Source organism: Embiotoca jacksoni, unplaced genomic scaffold (assembly GCF_022577435.1).
Source record: "Embiotoca jacksoni isolate LCO1_2020_lvr unplaced genomic scaffold, fEmbJac1.0.p SCAF_5, whole genome shotgun sequence".
Lineage (NCBI taxonomy): Eukaryota > Metazoa > Chordata > Actinopteri > Embiotocidae > Embiotoca > Embiotoca jacksoni.
The window spans coordinates 8,767,843-8,781,490 of record NW_027185403.1 but is presented as its reverse complement, the minus strand read 5'-3'; the positions used below and the strand labels follow the sequence as shown (position 1 = coordinate 8,781,490).

General features: G+C 40.3%; 1 protein-coding gene across 3 annotated transcripts in view; it reads left to right on the top strand.

Moving 5' to 3' along the window:
- Positions 1-13,648, top strand: part of LOC138211311 (neuronal acetylcholine receptor subunit alpha-7-like) — a 34,108-nt gene extending 20,460 nt beyond the window's left edge. For 2 of the 3 annotated variants that reach the window (XM_069171085.1, XM_069171087.1), the window contains 5 exons: positions 6,587-6,834; positions 7,773-7,967; positions 8,863-8,949; positions 11,130-11,239; positions 11,356-13,648. In XM_069171085.1, the coding sequence (XP_069027186.1) occupies positions 6,587-6,834; positions 7,773-7,967; positions 8,863-8,949; positions 11,130-11,239; positions 11,356-11,979 (1,264 nt within the window). In that variant the 3' untranslated portion in view covers positions 11,980-13,648. The remainder of the gene's footprint in view (positions 1-6,586; positions 6,835-7,772; positions 7,968-8,862; positions 8,950-11,129; positions 11,240-11,355) is intronic. The other variant, XM_069171086.1, reaches the window with a different exon arrangement.

The window sequence follows — 13,648 nt, the reverse complement described above, 5'->3', positions numbered from 1 at the left end:
TTATTTTCATTGCAAACAAATTTTCTCTTACAGTTTTGTTAGTTTTGGTCACAGAATTAAAACCTTTGCTTTCAAATCAAAAACCTACAAGTTGAGTTGGATGTAGTTGGCGAGACATGCTTTAAAACGTGGCAGCTCGGCTTTCACTTTACAAACTGTAACTGTAAGAGCAAATTTGTTTGCAATGCAAATAATGATATTCTCAGTTTATATATTTTGACATACAAACTTGAGTTTTGATTGCAGTGTGAGAAATTTGCTTTCATAATAAAGACACAAAAATACCTTCATACATACACACAGGCTGCAAACTGAAGCTACACCACCTGCTCACACGTACTCTGTCATACAATTACAGGCAGTAATGGCACAAACACACACCATTACACAGTGGTTCATCAGTGCGCAGCTAATAACACGCTAGTCTTACTGTGTTGAATAGCAGATGTATTCAGACTCATTAGCATGCTACTCAGGCAAGAGCTCGGCATAAATCCATCTATTCACTTCTATTTTTTGAATATAAAATTAACAATCTTTTGGAGTGGTGAGGTCAGTAATGTGTGTATTCAACAAAAATAATATGTGATAAATCATTCATTTCATATCGTCACGGCGTGAAGTCTCTCTGATGTTACTCTTCATATTTTTAGCTCATTGTGCTGACGCTGACCCACCCTGTCTCAACATGATGTTTCATGCAAGGATAATCTATACTGAGAGTCATGGATTTACCATCCAGACTATATCCGTTCATATTGCCTGGGGAAAATTTGTTGTTATTCACCATCTTTGCAACAGTTTTGTGCTTTGATTGCGAAATAACATTTTCCAGTTCAATAATTACTGCGTCAAATGGCTAACAACATGGCTCAGACCTTTTATTTTTAGTCTCAAGATATTCATTTAGAAAAATGTTGAATTTTGATATTCAAAGTGATATAGTCAAAACAAGAACAAATATATTTAGCTTTTAGTGAGACAGAAGCTCCCACGCATAGACTGTATATAGAAGTGGACGTCTGACAAGTGAGGCCAACGCGAAAGTGCCATAAAGGGTTGTCTCCAACTTCTCATGAAATGCAACATTAATTCATTTAAAACAAAGATAAAGATAAAATTTAAAAAAATTAAATATAACAAAGTCATTATGACATCATTCAAGTTTTCTTATTAGTTTTCTGGCGGTCCATCTGAAAATAATTCCATCCTGAATTAGATATTAAGCCTCAAAATTCTGTATGTTTGGGGGCGTGTTGGTTTGATTGACAGGCCTGTGGTGCCGTCAGGTTTCCGCTATCGGTGGGTGGAGTCCAGTGTCCTCGGGTTCCTAATCAGATTGAGTCAGACCCACTGTTCGCCCCTCACCAGCTTGTTTATGTTGACGTCCAGCTCGGGTAAACCACAGACTGAATCCTAATTCTGTTAGCAGGGAAGGCAGATGTAGAACACAGACGGACCACTGTGATGGGCCATGAACACAAAGGGGCATTAATTGATTAAATGGACATGGATTTTGTTTTCATTTATTTTCATTTTGGATGGACATTGGGTGGATTCTGTGATCACTTGAATAAACAATTTTCATGGGAAATAAAATATTCACTCCTTTCAGGACTGATGTGCATGTTTTCAAAGTGCATGTTGGTGTGAAACATGGTTTGTAAAGAACCCAAGAAGAAGAAGTGACGGAAAAAAAATTCTATGAATTGTTGGGTAGGATCAAACCCAAATGTTTCTATAACAATAGCTGAATCGGTGCAACCTGGTATCACACCAAAACTACATGCTTTGGACACTAACTGGATACCCCCGCCCCGTTTTCTTTGCCTAGGCATGAAAGATAAGGCCTTTGGTTTAGCAACCAAATACCACGTGGTTATATAAGGATTTCTTATCTAAGGTAAGAAACCCATCCAGAATTCCTCATATGTGTATATACCTCTGTTATCCAGGAATAAATATATCCCACTAAATTGGAAATATATTGTACATCTTGTCTGCAGTTTCCTTCATGTGACTGCAGAGCCTTAAGGCTGTCAAACAGAATGCCTAATGTCAGGACGCCCCGAGGCTGTTCAGTTGAATGCTACAATCGTGGAATAACGTGCATGGATGGATAGGTCTTTCTTTCAGGAATCTGAGGCACTGATCTTTTGTATCTCTGAGCTGTGCATGGTTAAAAGCGTCAGAGTGTTATCTTCTTCCACTGGAGAAAAAAAAAATATGAATCATGTCTCCTTTATTCTTTTCTTTCAGACTTGACAAATTTAGAAAGAAAAAGTATTTGCATAGAAATAATGCCGAAGCTAACGGAAACAAAAGTATTTTGTTGTACAATTTGTTGTTCTTTCAGCCTGTGTAAGCTGATGACAGGCAACAATCAAAAGTATTAAAAGTTAAGGTTAAGTCTTGTTTTTTTTGGTGCATAATATTGTGATATTACATATTCTCCTTTAAAGATAAGTGTCTTTCACACGTTTCTCACGGTATGGTGATAGTTTATTTCACTCTGCGTGGTTCTTTCTCTGCCTCGGACTCAAAACTTTGTGACTTCTTTTTGTCATTGGCGTGTTTGTGTGAGTGTGTGCACAGCAGCAGGTGTTGAGTGAGTCTGGTGAGTCATGTCCCAGAGTGCAGGAAGCTGTCATTGCCACCATTGTCACTGTCGGTCAGTCTCTGTTTCCCCTTCGCCCCACTCTGTCCACAGTGCTCTTTCTGCAGTGCAGTGTGTGTGTGTGTGTGTGTGTGTGTGTGTGTGTGTGTGTGTGTGTGTGTGTGTGTGTGTGTGTGTGTGTGTGTGTGTGTGTGTGTGTGTGTGTAAGAATATGTTGTACAGGACAACCACTTCCTGTTCTCCCAGGGATATCACCTGTCCAGTTGCATACCTTTTTTGGTCATTTTAATGTGTACATTACAAAATGTTTTTGGCAACAGAATCCTAAAATATGTTGTCTTAATATAATTTACAAATATATAACAAATACAAACAAGAAAAAACATGTATTGATTAGAGAACAGCTGTTTACGGTGCATTTCTATCTTGAAGCAAACCGCAATAAATAGAAGGCTGACGTGCAAAACTCATCTGGCACATTTTTGAAAAAGAGTCTTTTGGTGCTTGATCTAATTTATACTTTACAGAAAAACACACAAATTCCCTGTGTTTTCCACATGGCACGTGTGATCACATTTTTAACACGTTTACCGCATGTTGCAACATATGATAACATGGGGAGGGGGGACATATGTGGAAGTTTTCACATGGGAGTCTGCATGGGCTTCACATATTACACCATGAAAATGTTCCTAAACCATGTTTCCCACGGGCAAAATATATGTTTGCACAATCACATGTGTATGCTGTCATGTGATCACGAGGTTTTTACACGTGACATTAATGTGGTTTATCTGTAAGGGATCTCGTTTAGATAGCTGTAAGTAACAATATATTGTGCATGTACATTGTGTAAGAGCCGAATGTGATAAACTGTTATGTTTTCTTTAAATCAATCAACCAATGTGACTATTGATGGATGCAGGGCGAAAGAGGAAGATGTAGACGTCTAGTAAAACTCTTAAATGGAAATTTGCCATTACACATTGTAATGAACAGTGCGCTCTTTCCAGCACACACACACACACACACACACACACACACACACACACACACACACACACACACACACACACACACACACACACACACACACAAACACACTTCAGTACATTCTCCGCTGTGATGTGTGTAAGCGCTGATTGCAGGAAAGCGCACACATTCAGATAAAGTAAGGCCAAACCTTGAATAATTCATCAGATGTCTCCACTTTGGCAACCCACACATCCCTCCCCCGTAACCTGGAGCCACAGCTGATAGCAACAGACACAGTGGAGAGATAAATTACAACACTTAACCCTGCAGAAAGAAAGGTTAATCAGTCAATCTGAGAAAAGGCAGGAACAAATGAAAAGGGTCCATCTCCAAATTCTGTTGAGATGCAGACCTTGTTCTTTTGTCTGGGCTGAATCAGGCTCCAGGATGTTTCCGACGCACGGATGTTATCTCGTTCTTGGGCACTGGATTGTGTGTGTGTGTGTGTGTGTGTGTGTGTGTGTGTGTGTTGATTTGTGTGTGCATGTATGGGTGCATTGTGTGTGCCTGCACACAGAGCATTTAGAGTTCAGTGTGTGGGTTTGAGCTTTAAGTTTGTGTGGGCTTGTAAAGTAAAATTACTGTCAAGATCTCTGAAGGGCTTTTATACAACATGGCCTACAGTGATAAATGTGGTAATAAAAAGTAATAATATGTGTACAGTGTGTGTGTGTGGATGTCAGGGGATGTTCATGTAACAAATAAAAACTCTACTAAATGACTGCAGGCCTCAGAAGAGGGTGATGCTTCCCCCTTTTGTCCTCAAACCCACCCTTGTTTTTCTCTGTTTGTGCTATGCATTTTACCAGTATTGTTTACCTTTCTGGATGTCCCTCACTAAGTTTTTTCTGACATAAACTCGAACTGTTGCAATATATTTGATCAAATAGCTCAATGGTGATATTGCAACGATGTTTTAGAAATGATTATTGCTGCTTTCATAACATATTTTACACTATGCAATTTTAATAACTAATCATCAGTAATGTGGATGTAATGACTAAGTAGGTAAAAAGCAAATAATGGTCAGCTACAACGGTCTGGTGAGTTCAGAAAATGACATCCCATTATGTCATGATGTTATGATATCCCAAATTGAAGATGATATTGAGTCTCATCACAATATTGATCGTTTAGTTTCTTTCATTCACAATGTTCACAAATTTTTTTTTTACCCACAGCAGGCTGGAGAAGACTAAATATTTAAATATGAACATATTTATAACAATAATATGGTGAATGGATTAAAGGCTGCTGCTAATTTGTTGCCTCCCCGTCTTTAAGTTCATAGATATTCACAATTCCAAAGAGGTTTTTTTTGCTAACCCTTTGACAATGTTTTGTCCATTATTTATATTACTTTTTTGGAACAAAATGTGTTGTTTGTTTTCGGGTAAACTGTGTTTAACGGTTGAAGTTTCTCTCATAAAACTGAAATTAGAGGCTATCTGAGAAATGCTCCTGTTCTCTAAATGTTGCATTGTTTTTGCAGATGACTGTCCTGTGGAGGTTTTTATAATTTGGCCTCCTTGCAGACTTTCAACAAATGAGTAAAGAACAAATATAAAACCCACTGTCTGGTTGATCGAAATAGAAAAAGAGAGCCTTGTTATGCAACTGTAAATGGAAGCATGTAATCCCGATAAAGATATTCAATGAAATAACATTAGTTTATTTTTTTGAGAGAGAAAAGGAGGTTAAGCCAAAAATAAACAAAGCACAGTGACAAATTGTAGTTTCTGCATTTTGCTCAAGAGTCAAAGTATTTACTGATCTGAGGTGACTCGGATCCCATATGCTATAATAAAAGTGGCAATGAAGAATATACAGTACTTTCTTCCAGCTCATCGCTACAGTAAAAAAAAAAATCAGTTTGTATTGTAACTTTGGGCATATTCTGTAAATTCACTAAGAGTTCAGACCTCGCTCTTGCACTTTATTAAGAATTTCACAGCCTCACCAACACCAGAGGAGCTAGTCTTTAATACTTAATGAGAGTTCAGCGCAAGTACCAGAGATATCTCAGGCTAGCTGTTTTTAGGTTATGTGCAGGCATTTTCTGTACTGCGAGTATTTGTCCCATAGTGTTTAAAGAACACTGACTTGTAGAAAATACACTTTACCTTTGTTTAATTTGATATACTGATTTTTGGTGCTGTACCGGGAGTCTAGCAAGTGCATCTGCAAACCCATCTCAGACTTTAAATGTTTCAAACATTACTTATAAAAACGTTCACAGCTGCCCTTAAATCATTACAGCAGGCTGTGAGATGCAGAACCTTGAACGATGCATCGGTGGTGTTTTCTCATGTCACTGATTCCTGTTACTGCGTATTTGACATGGTGATCACTTCAAGCTGGATTTCACCTGCATTTTAACTTTTTTTTTTAAAAAGTATGTGATTTTTAAAAATCAGTCTTAAAGTACGGAAATAACTTTAAAAGAACTGAAAGAACAATTTTGAAAGGGCCACTGAAGCTTCATGTCAACATCAGTGTCTATTTTCTTTGGCAAAGCTTTAAGGCCATTATACAGAGCAGCAGTAGTTACAGTAATCAAGATCTATTCTCACAGATGTGATGTATGTACATCAACATTGTTTTAAGACATACTTGGAGAAAAAAATATATATAATTTGACAGGTAAATCAGATGTGATCTTAAAACTAATGCCATCCCTACAAAGACTGTTCTCATTCATTCATTTATTTATTTTAACCACATGTAGACTGTTTATATTTTAGCAAACATTAAAAAAATTCTTCTTTTGTGATTTCTATCGTCACAGTTTACGTGTTATTTGATGATGAGTCTTTATTCAATTTCAAATTTATATGGCAAAAAAAAAAAAAACATCTCAACAAAAAAATACAAGCTGATTTTTAAACATTTTAAAAATGCATGTACCCATTACTGTTTGTTACCATCTTCCAGTGCGGATGAGCGGTTTGACGCCACGTTCCACACCAACGTCCTGGTGAACGCGTCGGGTTACTGCCAGTACATCCCCCCGGGCATCTTGAAGAGCACCTGCTACATCGATGTGCGTTGGTTCCCCTTCGATGTGCAGAAGTGTGACTTGAAGTTTGGCTCGTGGACGCACAACGGCTGGCTCCTGGACCTCCAGATGCTCGATGTGGACACATCCACATACATACCCAACGGAGAGTGGGATCTCGTGGGTAAGAGAGGCTTTACGCCGCAGACACAGCCCACATGACAGATGGAAGTTGTGATTGTATACTTAAATAGTGTATTCTAAGTCATAATCTCTTTAAAGAGCTGTCTTCAGAGATTTCTCCATTTATACCCTGAATTGAGATGAAAACACACTTGCATACTGCATGAAACTTTTACTGCTGGATTCAGTCTCCCTCGATGTTTGTGTTCCCCTGCTGAATACATTGAGACCAGGCTTTGCCAACTTCCTCTATCCAAAATGAAATCAAATGAGTCACTGTCATATAAATGGTTTTCACTGTGGGACAATATTTGGATGAATGTTGCTGAAGTGGGAAAGGGGCGAATTTTTGGATGACCTCCCTGGCAGGGGGCTTCCAGCTGGGACAGAGCAGAAGAGGATCCCAGTGCTGGGGCCCCCCGGGGTGATGGTTAGCTGGAAATGGGTGTCAGACAAGACCAGATGGCATTGCAACAGAAATGTTTGACACACTGGCAGGCGTGTCGCCAGGCCATATGTGAGTACGGCACACCACATCCCTAGGGTGGGAGTTGAAGGTGAGAAAGTTCTACTGTCAAAATAATTTAGCCACTTTTTTTCTTGATTTTGGCTTGCGGAACATTTTAATACAAAATAAATTCATGGCAAAGTGCTGAGCCTGGTCTAACTCAAGATTCCCTCCAGTGGAACGTTTCAGGGTTTCAGAAATGTGTGATTTCAGTGATTTTTCTGGAGTGGGGCTTTCCTGGTATTGTCCATGATATATTCATCTTTTCTATTTTTTCTTCAATCTACTCATCCATCTATATGGATAGCTACAGTAACCTTACAGTTATTAATTACAGTAATTTCTCAGATGGTATTCTGGTATTTAAATCTACCAAGTCACTTCTTCAGTTCACAAAAACACACCGGTATGTGTCTGATTTTCTCCCTCAGGTGTGCCAGCCAAGCGTAATGAGCTGTACTACGATTGCTGTAAGGAGCCCTACCCTGATGTGACGTTTACAGTCACCATGCGCCGCAGGACTCTCTACTATGGACTAAATCTGCTCATTCCCTGCGTGCTGATCTCTGGCTTAGCCCTGCTGGTCTTCCTTTTACCTGCGGACTCTGGAGAAAAGATCTCGCTGGGTGAGAGGGGATTCTGAACACGCATATTAAGTTTATTGCAGATGTAGAAAATGTATAGCACAGAAAACCAGTCGGTTTCATGTGATTTAGATACAGTCTTAACGTTACATAGTTTGTCCATGAGAGAAGTGTATTTACACTCTACACTGTTGCTCAGTATAGTCTTCGTCACAAAAAGAAAAGAAAAACATTTATTTATGTTTAGTGTGGTCAACATATTACTATTATTGGATTATTTTTTTTTTTTTTTGCACTCCCAATAACTGACATCTGCCTCAAAAGTCCAACATCGGTTGAGCTTCATGATGAGATAACTGCTTAAATGACTTTGCTGTGCTTAACCTTTAAAACATAAGCGCTGGGTTAAAGGTAAAAGAATATTTTAGATTTTCTTTAAGTACAAGTCTGGTAGAAAATTTAAAAAAAACCCTCTTATTTATATAATTATAGCCACAAATATACATTAATACATAAATGCACTAACATGTACCCCGGCATGTTTGTGGATGCATATTTGTCTACAAAAACATCCTTATGAATCCTATTCCAAGCCCACGGATACATGCATGTCAAACCACCTTGGAATAATTGAATTCCAAAATAAGAGGCTTGCCGCTCAATCCACTCTTATCAGTGCAGCGATGTGATGAATAGCTGTCTGTCTCTGAGCACTCGCAAGTTACAAAGGCAGAATGTTTTAGGGATTTCTGGAGCTGTAACCTGCGTTGGACACGATAAGAGAAGCCACCAGCCGACAAATGCTTGTAGTCACGAGAACATAACTGATTTACGTCCATAAGTAATTTCCGGGAATAATTTCATACAACAGTGATGTCATCATTACGTTTATGCTCATGTTTTCTCTCCTTGTGTCTCTCTCGATCTCTGTCTCAAGGCATCACTGTGCTGCTCTCGCTAACTGTCTTCATGCTTCTGGTAGCAGAGATCATGCCCGCCACGTCTGACTCTGTCCCTCTCATTGGTGGGTTATATTTCTGTCTGTGTGAGTACATGTAACATTTTTTAAGTGTGTGCGAGTCAGAGGGAGCGAGCGACGCTGGCACGCCTGAGAGGAGAAGTCATCACTGCAGATGACTTTTTTTTTTTTTTTTTTTTTTTTTGCCAGACAGAAGACTTTGATCTCACCGGAGCTTTATTCTTCATTACCGCTGGTGCTGGTTTACCTCTCGTGAAAATCCGCCAAATATAAAAAATAAAAAAATAATAAAAAAATGCTCCTCAGAAAACAGTTAAACTAGTTTCAGTAAACAACAGTGACTGTAATAAATCTACACAGACATTACGGAGACGCTGACGGTCTTTCTGACTGTTGACTATTTCTCGTAATTACTGAGTGCTCTCAATGCCGGCTTCTCCCTGACCTCGGTAAAGTTATATACTCTCCTGAAAGAAAATCATAAATAAAACGCTGTCTCCGGGTCTGGCTGCGCTTTTGTCTGAGTAGCTCGAGGGTCTCTGATTAATCCTCAACACCTTATACTAGGATGGAGTCAATTGGCTGGCCATGACTAAACTTGTCGGCACCGTTAATAGGCTGTGAAATGTCTGATTCTCAGAACAGAAAGGAAATGTGAAAAGACGAAGTGATGGATGAAGGAAAGAAGGGGCCGAGAGTCAGGGGCAGGGAGCATCTACTGGGGCTTCATGGAGGAAGTGAAGGGGCAGACATGTTAGGAAGGTCAACACTTGTCATTCAACTGTCATCACTGAGAGCTCACCGGGCCTCAAATATAAGAAATGTGTCTTTTTTTTTTTTTTCTTGTGTGTGTGAGTTTGTGCTTACATGCTTTAAATAGTGACCACAATCCTGCTTGTTCTCTGGGTCAAACTGCATGACAGTGTTTAGTATGTTGAGTTTGGCCTTGCTGAACATGGTTCTTTATCAATGCAATGATAACTGAGAAAAGCTTAATCTGTTTTAATTATTCCAAAGACCTGGACAGAAGGTCACATTGGACACTTTTAGTACCCTCGAAATGACTTGCATCCCTTTGCATCACCACGGCTGAATGTGGACATGAGTGATTGTAGCTGTTTGAGCACTGCTACAAGAATTAGGCCTCTTTTATCAAGCGTGATCATTTTGTTTTAGATCGTTTAGTTCAATCTATCTGTTCTGGTTCAAGACCATTTGGCTCAGTTCATTTTAATTCTCTTCAGTTCTAATTCATTTTTAATTCAGTTGGTTCGGACCTGAATAACAATGTGGTTTGTGACTGCAGATCTCATTGTCAAATTTTGTTTTATTATCTTACATTATACTATACCTCGTATCCTCTCCTGACTCTTCTTCCATGAAGAAAAACCAACGTGATAAGTGATTGATCATTGGCATTGATCATTGGCATTGATCAGTGGCATTGATCATTGGCATACTGTGGGTCCATTTGTCCCCACTGGATGAAAGGTCACTGCAAATCAATACAAAGTTGTTCAGAGTGATCACCTTTATCCTATGATGAAACACTTCTGTCCTGCCTCCCCCCTGTCATGTCCTCCTCCACACGGCACTGGGGTGCGATATTTGATTTTGGACTGACTTGTTAGAACGCGCTCCACAACCATCATCAAAACACCAAATGAGGGATTATCTTTTGGAAAAATGGTGCTGCATCTCTCCAAGAAAGTTCCGGGGACTTGTACAGTCAATGCCAATGATCGATCCTTTAATATATCCTAAATATATTGTATTTCTATGTGTGTTTGGGAAAGAGCACCCCCGAAACCTCCCTGCCCCTTTTAGCGTTCCCTCAAAAGGGTGAAAACAACCCTCCTGAACCAGCCCTGATCTCTTTGGTGTGTTTCTTTACCTCGATTCTCTGTTTCGTCACAAGTTTCTACACTATTTTAATTTACCCTGTGTCAGTTGAAATGTGTATTTTTTCCCCTTGGCAATAGAACTTGCTACAGACTGAGCAGACTTGCTTTCCTTTCATGCTTGAGTGTGAAATCAACCTATTTTTTGGGGATTTAATTCAATTGTAATGTTTTACCTGTGAATACATGCTAATTAAATATGACCATAGCATAGTAAAAGGAGGGTTTAAAGGGGGAAAACGTTCAACAAGTCATAAAATGCCTGACCTTATTTGTAACTCTTAGCATGTTGATGTTTTTTTTTTTTTTGTGCGCACTCAACAGCTCAGTACTTTGCCAGCACCATGATGATTGTGGGAATGTCTGTGGTGGTGACTGTAATAGTCCTGCAGTTTCACCATCACGACCCTCACGGAGGAAAGATGCCAAAGTGGGTGAGTGACTGAAGCTGAATTTAATGACAACGATCATTACGTGAGGCACTAATGCCCGTTTTGCATTGATGCGTTATGGCGCGCGTGTGCGCTGACGCTCCCTGTTCTCCTCTCAGGTTCGGGTGGTTCTGTTGAATTGGTGTGCCTGGTTCCTTCGTATGAAAAAGCCCGGCGATGTGCGCAGGCGGCCTGGCAACAAATACCGTCACTCCGTCCAGCACCACTCCAGCACCAGCTCCATAGAGATGGGCGCAGTTCCAAGCCTCTCCGTGCCCCCGTCACAGACGTCCTGCCCACCTTGCCCCACAGGGACCTCCAACGGGTCTATGAGCCTCTACTTTGGCGGTTACCATCCCGTAGAGAGCCCCCACTGCCCGCCCTCTAGCGACTCCGGGGTAGCGCTAGGGGGCCGTGCGCACGGCTCCCTCAGTGATGAGGCTGAGCCCCCGGGAGGAGTCGACGGTGGTGTCGGAGGTCTGGGGATGGGGGTCGGAGCTGGGATGGGGCTAAGCATCCCCCCGCCCGAGATCCAGCACATCTTGGAGGAGGTGTCGTACATAGCCCAGAGGTTCCGGGACCAGGACGAGGCTGAGGTCATCTGCAGCGAGTGGAAGTTTGCAGCGGCGGTGGTGGACCGTCTGTGTCTGGTGGCCTTTTCTCTCTTCTCCATCATTTGCACCTTCACCATTCTCATGGCAGCACCCAACTTCATAGAGGCTGTTTCCAAGGACTTCACATAACTGGTTGCAGCAGGAGAGAGAGGGGGGGGGGTGATTTGGGATACAGAAGAGCTGATGAGAGACAGTGGAGAGACAAGAAAACAACGGTTTGCCAACCAACCAACAGTCTGGCCATCCCATTGGATAGGAGATGGGATTTGCAGCGTTTCATAAGAAAAATGATAATATCTTCAGGAAGTTGGTGCAAATAAAATGAGTTATACAACGCTACAAAGCTTCTGAATTATGCTAAATCATGTCTGCAATTGAACCAAATGGGAAACAAACTATTCATGACAGATCATTAAGTAAAACACATCATTATGTTACATTAGCATCTTCCAAATTAAGTAAGTAAACATAAAGTCATTTTCCCGCTCTCTCTCTCAATGTCAGAAACAAATTGTTATCTTGTAGAGGAGAGGAGGTTGTGCATGCAGACTGAACAACAAACACAGTGGGAGCACTAGAGGCAAAAAGGTTAGAAAGCAGTGGGGAAGTTGAGGAGAGCGCTGTATAGATTATTTTTTAACATTACAACATCAGTAATGGGAAGATAATGATGCTTCTAATTATCTTTACCCCGGAAACATTGTAAATGTCATTGTTTTATCTGCGCTATTCATTTAAAAAAACAAAACAAAAAAAAAACAGCTTTTTAACACAGCACTACAGTCCACCTCAATGACTCTTCCCTATCATATATTTTTGTCTTGTACGTTCAAATCCGCACATATGTTGAGCACGACCTCAGTCTGAGCTCACACACCAAGTGTTTACCTTTTGAACTCTTAATACGGAAGTCGCACACTATTTCTGATGATGTACCATCCTTGTAATGGTGTTAGGCCAGTTACTAAACTGAGATGTCCCACTGTGAATCTTATTGTTTTTGCTTTCATTTTGATCGGCAGAGCTTCGGACACAACTTTATTGCTTTGACGCAAGCGTGGCGTATCTTTTTTTCATCAGTTTAGGAACTACTTAGGAACACTTCTCACTTGCCTGTTCATTTTGAAGAGTAGAATTTGTAAGGTAATGAGAACAGTTTGGGACAGTATAGAAGAGTAATAATAATAATAATGAAATATCCAATATATTCTATCAAAACGTGCTGTGTTGACTGGTATGTATGTACTGTACGAGTGTTGACCAGTAACACCAGATGCACAGGTGTCAACTATAAAGTACAGTCAGATTGTGTGTGTTGAACTGTACTGTTCATCTTTTAACCAAGTGGTCTGACACTGTTTGTGTAAGTTGGAAACATTTCGAGTAGTTGCTCCAGTTTTGTCGAACTGCTGTAAAAAAATGCCCACATTCACATACCTTTAAAAGATGAGCTGGGGCTTTGTACTTGTTAAACCTTGTGAGTGGGTCTCTGAGGATGGAGAGCGCTGGGACTTGACCCTCTGACGCCACAGATGGTGGCGAGAGGCTCAACGGTAAGCAGAAACCTTCGCAATCCCATTTGCTACCATCATATGAGAATATATGGCAGATTAATAAAAGATTAGTGAGATTTGTCTGTGTTTTGTAGAGGGAGCCGAGTGACTGAAAGCTGGAAATGTATTTAACTCCAACTCCTAGTCACTATTTTGTTGTAGCTATAGTCATTGGTCTTTTTATCTCTGTCATTCCCTGTGTGAGTTTCTGGCTCTCTGTGTTAATAAAAGACTATTTATTCTCT